The 21,509-nt window shown below is 41.3% G+C and overlaps 1 protein-coding gene across 2 annotated transcripts in view; it reads right to left on the bottom strand.

Moving 5' to 3' along the window:
• Positions 1–1,131: 1,131 nt before the first annotated feature.
• herc2 (HECT and RLD domain containing E3 ubiquitin protein ligase 2) overlaps positions 1,132–21,509 on the bottom strand; it is a 69,875-nt gene continuing 49,497 nt past the window's right edge. For both annotated transcript variants that reach the window (XM_088078043.1, XM_042483663.2), the window contains exons 65-91: positions 20,927–21,098; positions 20,416–20,602; positions 19,683–19,826; positions 18,513–18,704; positions 18,266–18,419; positions 17,998–18,105; positions 17,775–17,906; positions 17,057–17,215; positions 16,831–16,949; positions 15,651–15,776; positions 15,394–15,549; positions 14,975–15,289; positions 14,617–14,831; positions 13,449–13,626; positions 13,043–13,204; positions 12,372–12,463; positions 12,137–12,276; positions 11,771–11,958; positions 10,931–11,128; positions 9,974–10,057; positions 9,375–9,516; positions 7,829–8,023; positions 7,466–7,578; positions 4,476–4,666; positions 4,292–4,397; positions 3,990–4,202; positions 1,132–1,731 (exon numbers count right to left, since the gene is read on the bottom strand). In XM_088078043.1, the coding sequence (XP_087934169.1) occupies positions 1,459–1,731; positions 3,990–4,202; positions 4,292–4,397; positions 4,476–4,666; positions 7,466–7,578; positions 7,829–8,023; positions 9,375–9,516; positions 9,974–10,057; positions 10,931–11,128; positions 11,771–11,958; positions 12,137–12,276; positions 12,372–12,463; positions 13,043–13,204; positions 13,449–13,626; positions 14,617–14,831; positions 14,975–15,289; positions 15,394–15,549; positions 15,651–15,776; positions 16,831–16,949; positions 17,057–17,215; positions 17,775–17,906; positions 17,998–18,105; positions 18,266–18,419; positions 18,513–18,704; positions 19,683–19,826; positions 20,416–20,602; positions 20,927–21,098 (4,454 nt within the window). In that variant the 3' untranslated portion in view covers positions 1,132–1,458. The remainder of the gene's footprint in view (positions 1,732–3,989; positions 4,203–4,291; positions 4,398–4,475; positions 4,667–7,465; positions 7,579–7,828; positions 8,024–9,374; positions 9,517–9,973; positions 10,058–10,930; positions 11,129–11,770; positions 11,959–12,136; positions 12,277–12,371; positions 12,464–13,042; positions 13,205–13,448; positions 13,627–14,616; positions 14,832–14,974; positions 15,290–15,393; positions 15,550–15,650; positions 15,777–16,830; positions 16,950–17,056; positions 17,216–17,774; positions 17,907–17,997; positions 18,106–18,265; positions 18,420–18,512; positions 18,705–19,682; positions 19,827–20,415; positions 20,603–20,926; positions 21,099–21,509) is intronic.

Raw genomic sequence — 21,509 nt, 5'->3', positions numbered from 1 at the left:
GGTAATGCCGTATAGAGGGGTATATCATACAGCCTTACTTTAATTATCAACAACTTTTCCTCTAAGTGATCCCTAGGAGAGGAAAATAGGGACACATACGCGGCTGTACAGAAGCAATGTTGACAGATAGTTGTCATTCTTTAAATATAATTCAATTCGTTATTTGCCCCAGAGTGCCGTTTGTGTTGCAACAAGTGCAAAAACATAATAAAAGCACACAAAACAAACAATTGGACACACAAACGTACAACTGTTCACAATAATCTGTACACAGGGCGACTTGCACCTGTTGTATGCACTCAGTCTACTTCTCTTTTTTGTTGAGACTTAAAGTATCAATTTGCACCGTGTTGCCTTGTTCCTAACAGTTTGCATCGTGTATCTTTTCAACCTTACTGTCACCTCTATGAAATAATATTGCAAAGTGCCCAAAAAGTGAGAAACATTGTGGCATCCAGTGAGGAGGAACCAACAATACCATGTTTTTTGTTGTTTTTTTTTTTTTAGCTTGTCCAACTTAGCAACAGTAACTAAGGAGGCAGAATTTAGGATTGGTCAGCTGTAATCAGAACCTTGAACTAAATCTTAAACCTAAATCAGGCATCTGAAGAGAAGAGAACCGGTGAAAATGTCCTCACACTGTTGGTTAAATGTTTGGGTCCTCATTATGTAGCAAGTACAAGTACATGTCTCTCTCTCTCTCTCACACACACACACACACACAAAATAATTCTGAGTAAAAGTGTCACTCCAGTACAAAAATGTTCAATAATGTCAGCAAACCATCACACAGAAGGCGCCAATATTTTCATTTGAATTTATGAACAGAAATGTATTAACATTTAATATGCAGGAATGAGACCTTCTGTGAATACATGGCACAATCATATTATATACATTCTTTAAGGAGACAGTGCACGAACATGGTGGAGGGAGGGGTAAATACGGGAATCTTAAAATGACCCTTCAGTGGGCTCTTACTGACGTGAGCCGAGTGAGAAACACAGACTTTAAGTTAAAAATGTTGTTTGTTTTTTTTTATAAAGAAACATGGCTGTTACCAAGAAACAAAAAGTAATACTACTGTTTTGTCGCACATCAATTTCTATATACAAACTAGGGACAGGAGAAATCTACCACAGTGCTAGGCTGGAGCCTTTTTCTTCTTCTTCTTTTTTTTTTTTTAAACTGTAACAATATACATAATTCCCATGTAACACGACAATTACATGTGCAGCTGATCACCCCACATTATTTTAAAGAAACTAAATCAGAGCAAACCTGCGTTTGTTCCTCTCTTTAGCTTATAATGCTTTTAAAGCTCATTGCACATTTTTCCCCCACAGACGTTTGTGTCTTGGTAGAATGCCTGTTTGAATGTGAGCATTAATAGGTGAGATTAAGGCAGTCTCTTTGTGGCAGCTCCTCTTCGACTCGTCCTTCTGTAATGGTCGGAGTTCAGTGTCCTGTTAAGTAGTCCTGGGTGGAGTCCGAAGCGAAGGAGTCGGCGTCCTCGTTATCGGAGTCTTCGCTGCTGTCGTCGGCAGCAGGCTCCCCAGACAGAGCGATGCGAGCATAATCATCGGTGTCAATAGACTTACAGAAGTGAATAGCGTATTTTAGTTTTTCTTCCAGCACCTGTTTACACGAGTACCTGGGCAGCTTCAGCAGGAAGAAACACGTGTAGGACTCCGGCAGGAAGTGGTCAGGGGGGTTGTATTTATCCAGCACCTACGGACAGAGACGATTGCGTTAATATTTCTCCAAGTCAATATAAAGCTGGATTTATACTTCTGCGTTAAAGGGCTACAACGTACCAACAGTGGCTACATGCTGACCAAACTGTGGGACTCCAATTAGCCCTTTTTGCCAACTATAAATCCAGCTTTATACCCCGTTTACACTCGGTTTTAAAATGCGTTTTGGAGATCAGAACACAAGTGAACGGCCAAGACACATCACCTTTCAAAACTGTGTCTATAATGCGTCTCCAGCTGACTACTTGTGTTCAGATTTCGTTACCGCCTACTTCTCTTCCACAAGAAGGTCAAAGGGCCTCACGGACACTTATTACGTCCTCAATCTCACCAATCAGTATCAAACACGTCTTATTCCAAAGAGCAAAACGACGGACCAGGGGTGTAAGGACTCTCCAAAACCACAACTCGATTCATTTTTTCACCTTTAAACCTTTTTTTTCTAAGCGCCTACTGCTATGTCATTATTAAACGATTCGAAAATAACAACAGATCATTGGTTTAATGTCCTGACAACTATCGCTTACATATTTTAAATTCTTCTTTAAAATGACATATTACATGGTATCGAGTGTGATACAACCATCACGCTGACGACATATGATCAGGTTTAGAAAACTTATTTAATGTGTAATAAATAACAATGACTTACTTCACCAGTAAATATGGAACAAAAAGATAAGCCTAGGATTGCAGAAGGATACTTTAGAACGAAAACTGGAAATCTCTCACCTGCAAAAAGCCACCAGGCTTCACTTTCACTTGGATTGACTACAAACTGTAGTCCTTTTTACGGCGATGTGCTCGTTGTTTACACAGTTTTCCACATCGCTGTTGTCTCTACGTCGTCTCTGATGATCAATGACCATTTGATGATCACAATTGAAAGCTTATCTCGATTGATTTTCGATTTAGAATCAAAATTGCGATGCCACTACAATAAACCGTCACGCAACAACTCATCCCACTTGTTATAACAACCCAATCCTGCACGGATGATGCGTTCTCCTGATACGACCTTATTTAAGACGCATCAGGATAGTCAAATGTTTATACAATAAGGGGTATGTGGTGAAATGTGTCCCAGAACCCCTCAGCAAGTGGTTTTAATGATTGGTTCACACTTTTTCATGGTGGTCACTTGTATTTTGCGCTGTCTACTTGTGATCCGAGTGCATTTTAAAAACCAAGAGCAAACACAGCCTTAGTGTTGAATTTTACACAACAAATAACTTTTATAGGAATAGTTTCATGTTTGGGGAAATAGTGTTTATTCACATTCCCCTGCCAAAAACCATGAGAAGACTGATACCACTCTTGTAACTAAATACAAGGCTGCCTCTACAGCTCACAAATAAACACATTTTATCTTGTTTGTTTAATTCATAGAAAAAACCAAACTATAAAAAACACAAATTGTGTTTTATGTGCTGAACTATTTCATCAACTGGTGCAGTAACCTCTTGAAGTCTCCACTAGTTGCCTAGCAACTTCATGGTAATGACAAGACTCCAGGAAGTCGCTGGTCTTGGCCAGGAATTAGTCGAGCACATAACCATTAATAGTTGTTTTTACACCAGCTTTTATGCAGAATGAAATAACTCACCTCACCCGAACAAAAATGTAACACCCGTTTTACGTCATATCAGCTGAAGTATAGCCAGTAATCAAGTAAAAATGATTAATTTAATTAAGTTTTCATTCAAATCAACACAATCATTATGGGACACTGGGCTTCCCAGCTACTGTAGCCAGCAGTAGTGACAGTGCACAGGTGTGAAGATGCTGGCTGAGAAAGAGGCACGCACCTGCACGCACTTTACACAGTCAAATTGATACTATTATTAGTACAAAGGTGTATGCATCAATAATATATATATATATATGTATATATTGTATTTTTTTTTTAAGACAGAAAGTTAACCTTTATCTAATAAGGGGGTTAGAAAAAAGGTTAACCTTCTTTCTCGAGTATCAGCACTCACAAAATCTTTACAACATATGGGCACATCGGGATGAGATGCGGCTATGTATATATGATTTATTAATATACTCTCCACAAAACTAAAACTAAAACATTTCATAATTAATATCACTGCCTACAGCAGGCCATAGAATTTTTTAAGATTTTTGTGAAATAATTATAAGAACTTTGATACCTTCTTAGGCTTTCCAAGGAAATCAATTTTTTTTTTTTATTCCAAGCCAAGGAGTAAGATTTCATCTTCTTACCTGCACAACAAAGTCCCGCCCACGGAAGTCAGCAATGGTGCGCGGCAGACGTGTGCGACCCCAGACAAACCTCAGGAAAAGTGACCTCTCTGTGTTGGAGAAGGACTCCATCACCTCCCAGAACCACTGGATGAGCGACGATGTGGGCTCCACCCCTTTGTAAGTGGCCACCGACTTTAGCAGGTGGAGGGGGATGTCTGGGCTTCCACACACCTGAGGAGAGGAAACATTTACTGTGAAACCAGCACACAGACAGAGGATACAGGCACGTGACTCACAACTTTAAAACTGCTCTCACTGACCATAGTTTCCAGTTCATAACCGGTGAATAGCGACAGCAGGGGAACGGGAACGACTCGAGCCATTCCTTCACGCACAGCAGAAACCTGCTCGTCAAACTCATGGAGCCTGACAAAAAAAACAAAAAGTTTAACACAAACACACATTAGACAGTGAACATGTTGTAAATTCGGCAGGTTTTCTCACCTGTAGTTAATTGCAAGGCGGACGTATTCTGCGCGGTTCTCCAGAGTGATGTGGGAGTACTTGGAGCTGAGCTGGATGTCCTGGCCGCTGGCATTGGGTACCGTGAAGGGGAGCGTCATGGCCTCAAACTCCTCAGCTGTGGCCTCATTGTCCCGGATATACATCAAGCCGGGAATAAAATCCTTATCAACCTGAGAAATGAACAGAGCACATCACCGCTTAAAATTAATCTATGTGTCTCTAAAAGGGATAGTTTTGAAGTAAAGGTTGTGTAAGGTGCATATGCATTCTCAGTCAGTACGTTTCCATGCACAGTGAAGTCGAGCTACAGTTATAGCTCCATCAGGCCATTTAACCCTTTGGAACAGAGGAAAATATGTGATTTGAATATGTGAATATGTGATTGAGCAGATGGTAACAAGCAGCTTCACAAGATGTGGCCTGCAAAAAAATCATTAAAAAAAAGTTACAAGATAATTACCTGAAAATAGGCAGAAGAAAAAAACTTTTTAGAAAAAAGAAAGAAAATATCATTTTAAAAAAAGCTCTAAAATTAAAAAAAAAAGTAATAATTTTATGTTTTTTTTCCTGTAACATAATTTCAAACTAAAATTATTATTATCATGAATACCCTTTTCTGGACATTTTTCCCTCGTTTCTGGAGAATTTTCAAATAATGCTCTCCTCTTTCTTAAAACAAATTAGTAATTTTAATAATTTCAAAAAGTAATTTTTTATCACCTTCTATGAATTTCTTACAATTTGCGTGACATTTCTTGCCAGGTTGCCTTTTTTTCCCCCATTTTAGAAAGAAATAAAACTATTATACTCAGAGTTCAAAGATTTAAATACCCCCTTTAAACCCCCCCCCTTTAATAACCCATAATGTCACCTGCTGTATGCATTCATCTATTTGTGTTTTTGTATTTAGGCGTGAGTGCACTCCTGCCCTCGTGGTCACCACCCAATCCCCTGAGCTCCACAGCGATTCCACTCTTCCTTGAGTCTTATGTTGAATCCATTTCCCATCTAACCTTTCTAATATCTCAAGGGCAAAACCGCAAAACAACAGCGGCTTTGTGAAAGAAAGGGGCCTTTTTTTCCCACTCCGGTATTCTCTCAATGATGGTTCAGGAGCTCATGATCACAGCGTGAGGTCAGGAGTGGACTCACAGCCATCCCTCCAACAAAAGCTGAGATTGTGGCTCATGACTTCTTTTACTAAAATAAATTGAGATTTAACCTTTCTGGAGAGCAGGTACAGTGCGAGTTAACAGACATGTTTCTGGCTGCAGAACAGAGCGGAGCAGGGAGGTGACGGGCTTAAGGTTTAATCTGAGGAGGAATGTATAGGAACGTGTTCTTTTTGCAGGTTATAATACAGATCATGAGGATTTGAAATGTTATATAATGTCTGACATAAAGAGAGACTTTCTCTCTTGTAGTTGGAGGGCGGAGATGTAAGCTAGTAGAGTGTGTGGGAATTACAGTGTTCAGAACATTAAAATAATGTATGATACTAAGCTGCTCATTATTAAACAATGAGCCCAATGGAGGAACATTTTTGTATCATTTAATAAAAACTGTCTTCCTGTACAGTTCATCCCAAAATCAAAAATATATATTTTCCTTTTACCTGTAGTGCTATTTATAAATGTCAGCGGTAGAGATGTCTGTTTCTCTACTTGGGCCAGTTTCCTCTTATTTGTGTACATACATGTGTAAAAAACAAAACCAACAGGCCCGAGATCACACAATATTCTCTTGATATTGCTCCCCTGGGTTCACAGAGAATTTAGCATAAAAGCAATGTGATTGCCACTCTCTGAGACTGAAAACTGAACATATGAATGTATTTAACTGTTTTGTGTTGCATTTTGGGTTGCGCTCGCTCTTTGTAATGTGTGACAGTTGTATCTGTCAGCTTGTATTTATTGTTGGAACAATGTTTTATGCTGCACTCTCGGCCAGGTCGCTCTTGAAAAACATATTTTAAATTTCAATGAGTCTTTTGCCTGGCTAAATTAAAGATTTATAGGAAAGCAAGGAGCACTCTTGCTGCAGCTAAATCAGAGGACCCGAACATCCCCAGAGGTACATCGACCACACTGACTGACCAAAAACAAAAAACAAACACAAAAAAACTTGACTTTAAGAATCTTCGACTTTCAGGAGGCACCCCAGTCTTTGATCTTTTGGATATAAGTCATAATTTTATCCTGTAAGACATTTTTGTGAAATTTTGTCACAGGGACCTCCGAAACAGTCAGTTCAGTTCATCATCACTGAGTCAAAGTGGGCCAAAAATCTGAAGAAACTGAAGCGTTCCTAAAATATGGCACTCGAGACGGCAAACCCAAAAACATAACACACACACCGAAAAAAACATTTTGTCGAACCTCTCAATAATTGCACTATGGTTAGCTTAGTTAATTGTCACATTTATCATTAAAGATTCAAATTAGATTATCTTCTTCTATGAGCCGTCATGCTCGGGTGCAACAACTCAAAAAATTACATAATACAAACTAAAAATTTAAGCTTATGTAAGCTGTATCTTATTGACTAATTCAATTTAATTAAGTTTTATTTAAAAGGCCCATTATCACAAATTATAATACGCCTCAGAGAGCTTACGACATCCCTCTGTCCTTGAACCCTCAAAGCAACTGAGGAAAAACTTCCCCAAAACACCTTTTAACGGGGGAATAATAGTAGAAACCTCAGGAAGAGCGAGTGAGGAGGGATCCTCTTCCTGGGCAGACAGACGTGCAAAAGATGTCGTTAAGATCAATAAAATTACAGTAGCTGGCTAATCAGTCTAATGTCTAAATTACTTAAGAACAATTCTGTACGTACAAATGTTTCCTGCATGAGGCTCGTGGTCGTTTGACAAGTTATGTTTTCACACTAAATGAGCCATCATCAGTGCGTGCTACATGCTCACTGAGGGCCCTGCTGTGTGCAGGAGAGCGAGGCTGTGTACGTACCTCACTGAGGTCAGCGATGGTCAGGTTCATGCCTGCCAGCTGTTTCCATACCGGCTCCGCCAGATTCAGACTAAGAGGGCTTCCAGTCCGGATTGCAATGCCCAGGAGCACTCCTGCGGACGCAGCAAGGCACAGCGTATTACCCGCAAATCAAACAAGAACAAGCATCTGTCACTGTGATGAGCAAAAGCAGAAATATCTACAATAAATGAAGCATGCACAACCGTTTAAACCAGGTGTTTTATCAGCGAAAACGCACATGAAGCATTTGTACTTTCTAAAATAAACATGAATATTTTCAGTTTTTGTTTATCTCGGATTAACGCCCCAGAAGACCTGACGGGGAGATTAACTGGATTATACCTAGGAAGCGGAACATGCTCATGTGAAGAGGGGACTTGGCTGCGGGGTTGAGCAGGAAACAGTCCCTGTTGGCGCCCGACTCGTCGCGACCGTTGGGGGTGACGATGAGCAGCGGGGTCAGGGCGTTCTGCAGCTCCTCGCACATTTCAGCGATGGACTCGCTGTAGCCTCCGCCACAGTCGTCCACAGACTCACCTGAGTAGAAAAAAAACAAGAATATTGAAAACATGCAGCATGAGGAAATGCACGTAGTGTTACTGATAATTAACGTTACTTTTAATGGGGATCTATTGTGCTAATTTTCAGGTTCATGCTTGTATTTTGGGTTTGTCTATAAGATGTTTACATGTTTTAATGGTCAAAAAACAGTTTGTTTCCCTTATAATGTCCGTGCTCGAACATCTGTGTTCACCCCCGATCTGAAACGCTACGTTTTAGCTCATCTCTTTTAACCCCCCCTTCCAGAAAAGCCCAGTCTGCTCTGATTGGGCAGCGTTTCCGTGTCTTCTGTATCTCAGCGTCTCTACACCGTCGATGCAGCTTCGGGAATGACTGACACGGAGTATAGTGTCACTTTCTACTGTGAAAAATCACAAATAAAAGCTTCCAAACAAAACCAGATAGTTTCCTTCAGGAATATGATCCAAAAATTAAGACAGTGACAACCAAGATTACATGTTTCCCTGGTATAAGCATGCAGCTTCATGTAGCTCTGTATGTGATGTGAGCATTTACAGTAGCGTGCCTGGAGCAGATAACCATATAAAGAAAATACATTTTAAGACCTTTTTAAGACCGTCATGAGTGCTTTTTAAGACATATTTTATATCCAAACTGTCAAAAACTATTAAGGACTTACTTTTTTTTATGAGAGGAGATACCACATTAACCCACACAGTGACAATGCTCTGACATTTCTACCTGGGCTGCAGAGCTGGCATTAGTGGTTATTGGTTCCTTGCTGGTTTTGTTTTGTAAATATTGTGATCAATACAGATTTTTCCAGATAAAAAAAAGTTAATGCAATTTCATAAAAATCACATTAACTGGACAATCTACCCACTTTCACTGTCAAAATCACACTTCAAGGCTTTAAATTTGCATTATCACACTTTAGTAGATCACTGCTAATCGTCTGCAGAGTGGTGCTGCCCGTGTCCATGACTTGGAGGAGCACTCATGCAACTGTCCAGTTGGGGTCGGGATGTGTGGACAGTTAAATCATTCCACAACAGGAAAACCACAGATTGGCAGAATAATTCGGAAACATGACGACAGCAGCAGCCATCAATGTGAAAAGACACAAAAAAGGACTAAATTACAGAAGACAAAATAAAGGAGCTGATGGGATCAGACCTCACTGGAGAAAAAATGACTGTTTATTTTACACATTTTTAGACTTTTTAAAAACTAAAAGAAACTCTGTTTACCTCATTATTTGAAACTTGGACCACGTTTAGTATGAACATCCCCAAAAGAAAAGGTATAATAGGTCCTCTGTAAAGAATAATGGATCAGAGGGCGGACCTGACAGTGTAACACCTACCCACAAATTTGACCTTCCACACTCTGTGAGGGAGCAGCAGGCTGTCTGGGCTGAACGAACTCATTTTGGCACACATCTGACCAAATACAGACTTGGTTCCATCAGGACCTGCCAGACCTCCTTTGCTACGGGAACGCTTCACCTGCAGGGTGAAGACGGAAAAAAAGTACACAAAAGATGGTTTGATCTGTTTACATTCTGTGTTTCATAACTTCCTGCCAGATAGAGAGGAAGTGCCGACGGGCATTAATTCTTGGATATGACAGCTCTCTGCACCACTGATACAACCGGATCTACATGAGGGGGGGTGTGTGTGGAGAGGCAGTGGCCTGAAATGAGAGTCTATGTGGAGTACAGTCTAAATCTCAGTCCAGGAACCCCCTGCAGACAGGCTGGAGCACAGATCACACACACCACAGGGAAAAATCCCCTTATGAAAGACATCACATGTAACGCCCAGGAGCCTGTCTGGAACATGGCCTCACAGTGAGAGCGAGAGGAGGAGGGAACTACAGTAACAGTGAGCAGAGACTTAAAGATAAAAGAGATGAAAAAGATTATGAGCGAGCAGCTGAAAAACAATGTATTTCCTTCTGTACCTGTATCCTGTTGAGCTCCACCACAGGTCCATGCTGTCTGTCCCTCACCATCGTGGCTTGAACCACCTTCCTGAAAGCTGCTTCCTGTTCACAAAAACATTTTTTTAGTGTTTTGGGAATAAAATGATAGAGATCAAGTTTTTTTTTGTCCCCGATCCCAATCAAATTCATTTTTTATTGAGTATCTGCCAAAACTGAGTCCCAGCCCAATACATGTATTTACCTGGACAATACAGCTGAAAACTTTGAGTACTTTAAAGTTTTTAAAATCAATTCAGTGTATATGCATGACAGTGTAATCGCTCTGCAATGCCATATGCGAAAACTTGTCTGCAACAGTTCCTTTAGGTTTTTTTTTTCCAAAATAACAAATATTTTTATGTGTCTCTTATCAAAATTCCACTAATTGCAGCATTTTTTAAAAAATAAATTAACTAAATTTTTTTTAAAAAGTCTTTAGAAATAGCTATCAAATCCAGTTAGTGCAGCATTTGTTTCTTCAACAAAAAACCATAGAGAACAAACTAAAATGTGTCTTTACTTGCTCTCAAGAAGACTATAAATGTTTAATATAATCACAATTCCACTTCAGAGTAGTCTTATAGCTGAACTTTCCCAGTAACAACAACAAATAAAACTGGTCACAGTGTTTTATTACAGCATTATAGTAAATCTAGTTTACTAAATATGAACAACAAAAATTTTAATTCCACTTAACGTGGAGTAGCAGCTTCAGTTGACAGTTTCTACCTATTGGAGTAGCAGCATTACAATGAAACCCGAATACTTGCTGCAAATTGTGCTTTCTCTTATGGCACCTGCGTGACAGTGGATATAAACAAAGGGATACAAGGGGCCTGTGCTTAAAATAACTGTTCTTGATCAATTAAAAAATCTGTGGACCTGATAACAATCCTAACCCATTTGGGACATCCCTAGAAACTTCTGCCATCTCACCTTGCCCTGGGAGATGAGGATGCCTCTGAGGGTGTCAAAGCCCACCGAGGGTCCGTGGCCCGTCTGACCCAGTCGACCCTCCAGGTCAAACATGGGTATACACGGACAGAAGAGCTCGGAGATGTGATGCAGCAGCAGCAGCCTGTTCCTCAGGGCCATGATGGGGATCTCCTGCAGGTGGTTGTACTCCATGGGAACCTTCGACAGACCACACAGACAGTTAGGCATGATGAGCGTGTCAAATGTCTGCAAGCGACTTTGATTTGATGACACTTTTGTCTGCAAAACTTTACTGCCATCTACTGGAACATGTGGACAGAGAAGTAATATACAAAGACTAACAGTTTAACCCTTTGAAACCAGAGGAAATTGGCTTGATTCCAAACAGCAAAAAAAAAACTGACCCAAAAAATACTGAGAAATTAGTTAAAACTTACGGAAAATTATTTGAAAATTAGAAAAAAGTTAAAAGTAAAAAAAAAATAAAAAATTAAAAAGCAAAGAAATGGCCTGGAAAAGTATTTTTAAAAATCATTAGAATGTTGTAACATAATTTTAAATATGTAGTTCTGATAATTATAAATACTGTTTTCCCCTAGATTGTATCTTGTATCAATTTGACCTTTCTGTTTTAAAAATCATTTTCTAAATGTACAAATTTCTTGCATTTCTTACCAAGTTTCCCCATGTTTCTGAACAAATTATAATATTTTCTTTCTGCACCAATTCGCTCATGGTTCAAAGTTTCAAATACTTCTAAAAGGTATTTTAAAGGAGCACAAGAAAAGTGATGTCGCTCCAGGTTTCAAAGGGTTAAATTTCCATCAAGGCAAACCGTACCTGTGCAGGCAGTTTCCCTGCGTTGGTGGGCTTACTGGTGGACCAGGCGAGTGTGTGAGCAGACCCACAGGCCACCCTGTTGATCTTCTTTCCCTGCAGCGCGGCCACCAGCCGTGGCCTCTGGATGGCATTAGTGGTCCCGTCTCCCAGCTGGCCCTCGTCGTTGTCCCCCCATGTGTACACTTCTCCTGAGCCAAACACAACAACAAAGCCGTTCTGTGAAGCTGCGATCCAACCCGACTAAGCTCAATTGTTGGGACTCGATGACACAGACTGGATGGATGGCAAAGACAACTTGTACAATAAACAGATCTGAAATAAACCGACAAATACAAATGTGGGGGGGCGAGTAGAAAAAGATCCTACCATCCTCTGTGCAGCAGACGCAGTGCAGCGATCCCGTGGCGATGGCGATGACCTTCTTCCCTTGTAGCCCCTGAACTTGTCGGGGTCTTCGGACATGGTCGTCAGAGCCATGGCCCAGCCGATGATAGTCCCCTTTACCCCTACAAATAACATGACACATACAGTTTGTGCATATCTTTAACAGTGATACAAGAAGCCAGGACTGATCTTGTACTCTGCACCGTGCTGTACGTACCACGTGTACACAGCTCCAGACTTTGTGAGAGCCACAGAAAACTGAGAGCCGCACTCGACTTTGACGACCCCGAGGCCAGTGAGAGAGTCAATCTGAAAACAAGAAGTTCATTTATCAATTGAAACACACATCAGGTGTCTTTGATTACTTCACTCATCCCACCACAATGCACATAGATCGTGCCTCAAGGATATCATCCTTAGTGAGTTTCTGTATTTTGAACAGGACGAATCCACACAGTTATAATGTTATTATTCTATTGAATGGGCGCTGAATATATTAGAAGGCTCCTGCTACACCAACTAATATGTATAAAATGCTGCAATCAGGACGGGGACAGTGCGCTTACTTAACACTAGTATAAAGACAGACAGAAATTAAGTAAACAAGGGTGTTTCCCAAAATGTTAATCTATTCCTTTAATCCCTATCAACCACAAGGCCAGTTTTAAAGAAAGCACTACTTAACTAATGCATGTTGTAAATCATAGATGAGGCTACTGATCTTAAAATAAACAGAAACTCTCGTGAAGCGTAACCCTTTTTTCTCATTTTTGATTCTTTCACACACTCTGGTCTCTTTCTGTATAAAATAACTAGAGAAAAAAGACACGAGTATAAAATGGCACCTCTGCCGACCTCCAGTGAACACTGCTGTGTAAATTGCCTTACCTTCATGGGGACTTTGCAGCCATCGCTGCCTCCCCGGCCCAATTTGCCGTAGTCCCCGTCTCCCCAGGACCAGACCATGTCATCGTCTGTTAGACACAGTGTCTGGGCGTCCCCGCTGCCGCAGGCGACATCAATGACCCTGTGACCCTGCAGTGCATCCACCTGGATAAACCGCACAGACACAAACATCAGCTTCACCTCACAGTGATTGTTTGGGAAAGCTTGTCGCAGTGAGGCAGAGTAAACAGTTTGATTCCTGTCCAAACACCGACTGACACACTTGTCGCTGAAACACTTCAGGTTGACAGATATTTTTTCAAGCCTTTTCGGTGTGCTGACAAACTCTGAGCGCACTATGTGAATACAGAGCAGTATTTTGAGTCGTGTGCGCTAAATGATTACTGACCAGCTTTGGTTTGAGCTGATCCTCGCTGTCTCCGTGGCCCAGTCGTCCGTAGCGACCCTTGCCCCAGGTGAAGAGCTCTCCGCTGGCAGTGATGCAGGCGCTGTGTGCCCCTCCGGCAGCGATATCCACCACTTCCACTCCTCTCAGGGACTCAATTACACGAGGACGGTCACAGGGGCTAAAGTCAAGAGGAGTCATTAGCTACAGTTAAATGAACAATAACTCTTTAATCTGACTGAATTTCAACTTAACTTTTAACTCTAACTGTGCATGAATGCTAAATGTAGTGATCTGATAAGATGCGCGTTTATATGCCCCAAAGCATTTACTCAGAATATATATTTTTTTGACAAAGTGGTTCTGCCTGCTGTTAAGTGTCAAATCTGCCAGAATTATTACATAATTTATTTTTCAATTTATAGAGATAATGTAATTTAGTCAAAACATGAAGTATAGAAGGAGAAAAATTGGTTCAGCATGTTATTAAAATAAGGATTAAATCAAGTAGATGTAACCCAGATTACTTTCTGTAGCTACATATTACAGATGTCCCCTGTTTCCTGTCTGCGCATGCTCCGTCCTTATGTAAGCGGATGTGACGATGTACGTTTCTCCACTTCCAGAAAATGACGAATTTCAAGCAAAAGTGGAGTAAAGCATCAAAGACCATCAAAACACCAGCAACTACTGCACTGAACGACGATAAATATCCATTTTAGCTGTAAGTTTGACTTCAGCTTGTGTGCGGGGGGGCAACCATAGTAGAGCGGCCCTGTAACCATAGTAACTCACTCACTCCTGCTCAAGTGCGCGAAAGGAGAGGGAGAGAGCGCTGTGCTGCTGTCAGAAGTTATCCGTAATTTTTTTTTCACTGTTAGAAAATGCACTTGTGGCGATAGAGTGTGTGAAGAAGTGTTGGTCTCGTGGTCTATGTGAGAGTTGGCAGCCCTGACAAGTTACTATATTTTTTAATTGTTGTGCACGTCACACTGCTGCTCCGTTTACATACGACAGTGCATGTACACACCAGATCTTATTAGAGGGCATTCATGTAAACAGCTGACCCGAAATCTTAAATCAGATTGAGAAAAAGTGTGCATGTAAACGCAGCTATTGCTTGTTTGAAACTGAAAACTGAAGGTGCAAAGTTTTATATTTCAATCTCAACCTTCTGTTCCCGTGGCCGAGTTTTCCATCCTCAGCCTCTCCCCATGAGTACACCTCTCCCTCAGAGGACAGCGCCAGGCAGTGCTTCCCTCCAGAGTTTACGGCCACTTTTCTGATGAAGACGTGTTGGATGGACTCCAGCAGAGTCGGAGTCGACACAGACTCTGTGCCCCCGATTCCCAACCGGCCCCCAGCTCCATATCCTGTCGCATACAGCTGAGGAGCAAAACAAAATATATATGACAATAAATAACATCTTACTGGAGGTCATCAGATTGACATTGTTGATCAATGCTCTGTGTGCTCAGTGTGCAGCCACACAGGTAAAATACTGTAGAGGCTGATAAAAGCAGACAGACCTTTCCATCAGCAGTGACAGCAAACAGAGTCTGCTCCCCGCCGATAAGCTGCACAGGCCGCAGTGTAGCGAGGGCTTCAGTGGGAGTCGGCACTTTGACCTTTGCCCCCTCAATGCCCCCCAGCTGACCTCTGTGGTTGTGGCCCCAGCCGTAGATGGTTCCGCTTCCCCCAGCGGAGAGCGTCCAGTCATCCGGTCGTCGGTTCATCCACTGTACGAGCTGCTCGTCATGCTCACGCTTGAACAAGTCGTGGCTCTCGTGGAGGCCGTTCATGCTCTCGTGATCGGCCATAAGCTCACGAATTTTCTTTGTAACCTTCAAAGGGACAGGAGTGATGAAGCAAAACGGATTAAGAACATTCTCATGTCAAAGCGTGATGAAGAAAAGTGAGCGCAGACGGCACAGCCTGGCACTCTCACCTCGTCCAGGAAGGGTCTTGGTAAAGACGTTCTCTTGTCCAGAGCCACAGCGACTCTGGAGGCGGTGCAGTATCGGCGGAACCAGGCCCACTTATGAGTCTCGGCACAGCAGGGTAACGTATCGAGCTCAAGATCACAGGCAAGAGCAACCAAAACCTAAACATAATGTTAAAATTAGCCTTTATAATGAGCTTAAAACTCTCAGCCTCTGAACCTGTAATGCTAATGTGTTGCTACGGAAACTATTGTGAGCATACCTTGAAAAATGGACTATGAAGAAGCTGCTTTCCTCCCCTGACGATGGGGTCCTCGTATTCATACTGCCTCTGCAGAGCCTCTGGCAGCCCCTTCACTAAAGCGGCCAGTGCACTGCCAGTGAAACTCTGGAAGAAAAATTATCAATCAAATACATTATGTTCAAAAAATATGCCCTATTTACTAAAGTAGTTTTTCCTTCATGTTTATCACTGTTTACAGTTTTCAAAGAAATACGCAAAGCATAAAAAATCACTGCAATACTGCAGTAGACGGTGCATGAGGTTTCGGGAAAGAAAAAAATAGCTGAGGAAGTGGAAATCAAATACATAATCAGATACCATTGTAGGGAGAAAATGTAAACAAACACCACAAGTCAAAAAGCATGACATGCCACTGTTAAGTTAGCTTACACAAGCGCATCCCTCTCAGCCATACATGAATACTGTATTACAACAAATTCAGGTACCAAAGAAATACTTTGTTAATTAAAGACCTAAATATGCTCTGCTTGTGAAAAGAGAGTGACTTCCAGTTATGAAATTAACACTAAAAAGTAAATTAGAAAAAATAAGGGGACACTGACATTTATATGGATTACACATTTGGGTGAAGTCGTTCAACACTGATATATGAAACTTAGTTGTATGACAGTAAAAATAACCAATTAGCAATCTATTACTGCAAATGCTGTGGTGATAATTCTTTAAATGATCGTTACAGACACACAATAAATACTTCAATTAAAGGGGTATATACTAGAAAAATGTGTACAGACTAATATAAATGTTATTCCTTCTCAATCATCAATTATGATCCTCTCAGTGTGTGGAAGTGTGTTTCTGCAGAGACTCTGCCCTTTGTCTGTATTTTCCAATTTTTTTCTAATCTTGCTGTGTTTGGGACATTCCTGTGCACAACAAACGTGAAATCAGGACTTTATCAAAAGGTAGCGGCTTTGTGCCAGACTGTAAGCAGCATGCATCAAAGAGAAACTACAAAAATGGCACACACAGAGCAAAAAAAAAAATGCAAACAGGTGAAATATCAAGTGGAGTGAATCTGGAGAAACACTTTCACTGGCGCTACATTTTACAAACAGCAGCCATAAAAACATTGTACCGCGTAGAATACATTTAAACTGTTGATGTATTTTCATGTGTGAGATCACACTGTACTCACCATGGAGCGAGCCTCGCCCTCACTGTCACCCAGCAGCCTGTTGATGTTGATGGACTGACCGTACTCTGTGGTCAGGAGCTTTCGTAGTCTCTGCAGAGCCCACATCCTGTGTCCAGCAGCTGGACATGATAAAACAAAAAATACATATAGAATATTTAATTCCCAAAGTATATTTTGTGTCTATAGTAAAGCCATTACATGGTTGATCTGGACAATCTTACTGTACCTAGTGCGCTCAGCTGAGCACAAGCAGCGAGGGAAGCAGCGAGGCGAGGCACGATGCTCCTGTTGGAGGCAAAGTTGAGCCTGAAGTCCAGCAGACAGGTGACCAAGTCCATGGAGGGGCAGGACAAGATACAGCGATCAGACAGCAAGTCTTTGGGACCTGAGGAAGACACGAAAAAGGCTCAGTGTCATAAGCCAAGGTGGCCTGTGTGTGTGTAAGGGGTGCAGTTAGAGTATGATTTCAGGAAAATAGCCTGTGACTTCATATTTGTATATTATAGTGTGTTTCTGCTTTATTTCTGCCAATAAACACAGGATGTCACTATTTTTTTGTAGTTTAACATCTGTTGACAGAGTAGGGGTGTAAATCACTGGTTTCATGACAATACGATATTATATCGATATTACCATATTTAGTACCATAATTGCTGACGACATAAAGTCTGCCACAATACGATTTTGAGTTGAATGATTTAAGGGCTGGTGATTAATATGGCAGATATTATATGCTCTTTTAACACAGTCATTTAAAGAAGATGCTGCCACCCCTTTCTCTTGTTTTTGGCCAGAAAATTGCAGGACCTTTCTCCTACTCATAACTTAAACCAATCTGCATGTATTATTTGTGCTTTACATTTCTCACTGTTGGTTTAAGCCGCACAAACATTGTTGAAACACAGCAGCTAATGTCGCTGCAAGAACTGTTTGATGCAGCTTACCAGCAGCGGGCATGATGGGGTAGACAGTGAAGCGCCAGCCCCAGCCGTTCACAGAGCCGTCACTGGTGAATTTCCACTTGAGTTCATCTCCTGGGATCCTCAACTCACTGGACCAGTCAGACCACTCCCGACCTGAGACACACACAGCACGCCGCCACATTAATTTTTAATCCATTTGCATATATTCAATGAATATTTAACTTCACGGTCTTCCTCTCATCACCTGATCTGACAGAGACGATCCTGTTGGCTCCATCCATGATCGTTAACGGGTCGTGGCGTCGCTCAGTTGAACACTGTCGGTCAAACTCTATCCTTAAACCCTCAGCACCTACAAAACCAAATAAGAGCTGAGACTAAACCAAACAGAGAGGTCGTAATGATCTCCAGCAACATCCTGAAAATTGTGTTGTTCATTCAAAGGTTGCTCAAGCTTAAAAAACATTTATCCAAAATGTAAAATAAAGAGTCCCTCGATTTTCCCTTTTTACCTGGGATCTTCACGGTACCGCTGGTGGAGGTGTCATCTGTGTACGGGTGGCTGCTCTCCACAACAACTGGCTGAGAGGACAGACGGCCGCTCTGTGAGTCTGTAGCAACGTCCTCTAACTCGGTGACACACAACTCCAGCAGCATATCGGCAACCTGCAATACATAAACCCGGTGATGTCAAATTTGTCCAACGTACTATGGCCCACGAGGCCTACATGGAATCAGAAACTGAATACAGTAGATCACCTGTGGATAAGCTGTACCCATGCCGGACAGCACAGCAGACAGCACCTCCTTGCCCTTCTCCCCGGAGCGACACGACACGGCCAGTTTGAGCAGGTCCACCATTACACGCGTGTCATCGGGCACGAGCAGACTGGTGAACTCATCGAGGTACTGAGGCTCCGGACCAACCACTTTACTCTGACTCTCAGAGTCCTGAAGAGAAACATAAAACAAGACAGACTTACATACATGTGTCTGGGGTTATTGTAGACCAGTCACTACTTTTGTTGGACAATATATTCTCCCAGAAATATTTGTGAAAAACAATATTATTGTTGTTTTGGGACCATTTAATGCCACTGATAAAAATGATAATAATATAGCATAATAATGCAAGCCTAGACCCTTTCAAAGAGCAGTTAACAATAAAAATAAATAAAATAAAGGCACCATGAGTTACGCTTTGATTTAATTGTAACAATACCTTATTTAACTTTACTACAACAGCACGTTATTCATCTTTATACTTTACAGTATTAAACATTATAACAGCATTTTATTAAACTTTATTACAGCAGTAGTTTATGTAACATTATTTTATAACATTTACTACTGCATTTATAACTGGTTAATTTAATAATTCTTTACTTTAGTAGTTCAGTGGTTTAGAAGAGATTTCAAAATATCGATATGTATTGTGTATCATAATATAACCTAAAAATATCATGCTATTTTAAATCCATAATGCCAAGCCCTAGTTACGAATATTCAGACTTTGAAATTGGAATAATAAAAAATATTTGACATAATTTAATAAAGTAATTATAACCCGTTAATATATACAAACAAGCATGTATGAAAAAGTACCTTTATATAAGTAGCCAAAAATTACTCAGTTTGAGACTTAATACAAAATTTGGTAAACAAAAACAAAAACAAGTGATGCCTCCTGCAAATATATAATAGATGACAGGATAAAGCCCTGCTGTTTATTCTGGCATCACGTTGGCTAAAATGTTGGTGACATTTTTATGTAAACAAACACGCATGTAAACACAACGGGCAATATCGAGGTCAGCAAAATGATCAGGGTCATGGTGATATATTGTACAATAAGACGATAAAGTCATTATTGTGAGAAGCCTTGGTTAATGGCTTCACCAAAGCACATGCTCAGTTGGACAGACTGACCTCTTTTGTCTTGGTCATGGTTTCGGCTATGATGCTGGCGGCTCCGGGGTCGTCTGTGACAGGGATGAAAGGACGTGAGGAGGCACCAGAGGCGGAGGGAGTCATCGCTGATGACGGGGTGACGGCATCTTCTGATGAAGTAGCCTACTCACACACACAAACACACACATGATCACGTTTCAATGAATTTCTAAACTTCTCAATAAAGTTGCCTGATATCTATCTTCAGTCTGACATTTTGTCCTTTCATACTGGTTACAGCATACTGGTTTTGCCTGGATTTTTTGGGTGGAGCTGAGCAGAGCAAAAAAAAAAAAAACGACGATATTAAGAAGGCATGTCGAATTTCGAAGAGCCGCGATATCAAGCTCCTCATCAGAACTATCATTTTAAAGGATAAAAACTTTAGGGCCCAGAATAAAATTGGAGGAAGTTGTGTTACAAAAACTTGGAGTTGTAATAATGATCCCTGTGGTCCTGTGAGAGTTTCTGGTATTTCCATGTTGGACCCAAAATAATTTGCTGATGGTTGCATCTGCACACCTGTTTTTTATGGAAGGAAATGCACAATGCATGGTTATTTTTTTTACAATAAATCAGCACAAAATGCCGTTGAGGCAGCACTTTCAGGACAAACAAAACATCCACAAACACCTTCAGTGACTTCTATTAAAGTTTTTCAGAGACAGGGTTTATGAAATTAAAGTCATACCAAACATTTTGTGTCCCTCACCTCTCCCTTCTTGTCCTGCCAGGGATTAGGGCTGACTCGTTCCTCAGTTTCAGGCAGGACAGGAGGACCTTCTTCATCACTCACACTGGATGAGGAAGAGGAGTCTGAAGGGGGAACAGGTGAGCTGGAAGGACACTCTGCTGGCAGAATCATGCTGGCTGGCATCAGAGCACCGACCACTGCATCCCTGGGGAAACACACAACGCGTCCTGTCAACAGTAATACCCCCTAATGACGATTATCGGTGCCAGTTAGCTGATTAAATTAACTGGAGGTCAAACACATTTTTATCTCATCCTGTTTCAAATTTATCAGTTTAGGCCTTTTCCCAAACATTTTGTTTTCAGATATCTTTGTGTGGACAGTACAGTATGTATAGCAAAACTAGAATAACTGGAAAAAAAGGAAAGGGCGGTGAAATGGGATAAAGGTCTTTAGCCAGACTTGAACTTGCTTAGTCGTCGTTGCGCGGCGTGCATCATGATACTTAACACCCTGTCAACAAACATACCTCGCATACATGATTTGGAGGGCTGACAGCACATGAGACAGAGCCTGCTGTTTGGCCAAGTTGCCATCCAGACTGAGGAGAATCTTGGCCAGCGAGGGTCGATTAGGCTTCACGCTGCTCTGCCCGCTCATCTTGTTGTTCGCTGCTGACGAGTCACTGTCTGACTGCACACCTGGAGTGTACGACACCAAAACAATGACACGGTCACTGACGGGAAGCATCCTAACCCAGATCCAGACATAATTTGCCAGTTGCAGAGCTGCAGTATCAGCAGACTCAGGTCTGTGGTTACAGTCCAACCTGCGCCACGTTTTGATAACTATGTATGTATAAGTATGTGTGTATGTCTTTGTGTCACTAATACAGTCTCTTCTGTCTGTTTATATATCCCTGCATTTGCCAAGTTCTTTGGGTGAGGGGGTTTAATCCTTGTTTTTATTTTCTATTTTCATTTTACTTGTTTTGGAATCCTTTATTTGTCCTGTGGTAATTAATGCATGAAAAATAAATGTACAACACCGTAACATAAAATACTAAGAAGATGTTGGTTGAGACGTAAGAAAAAAAGAAATGAGGTGGGGGC

This window comes from Plectropomus leopardus, chromosome 5 (genome assembly GCF_026936395.1).
Source record: "Plectropomus leopardus strain MGB_pleo_1.0 chromosome 5, ASM2693639v1, whole genome shotgun sequence".
Taxonomy (NCBI): domain Eukaryota; kingdom Metazoa; phylum Chordata; class Actinopteri; order Perciformes; family Serranidae; genus Plectropomus; species Plectropomus leopardus.
This window is presented reverse-complemented; position numbering and strand designations above follow the sequence as displayed.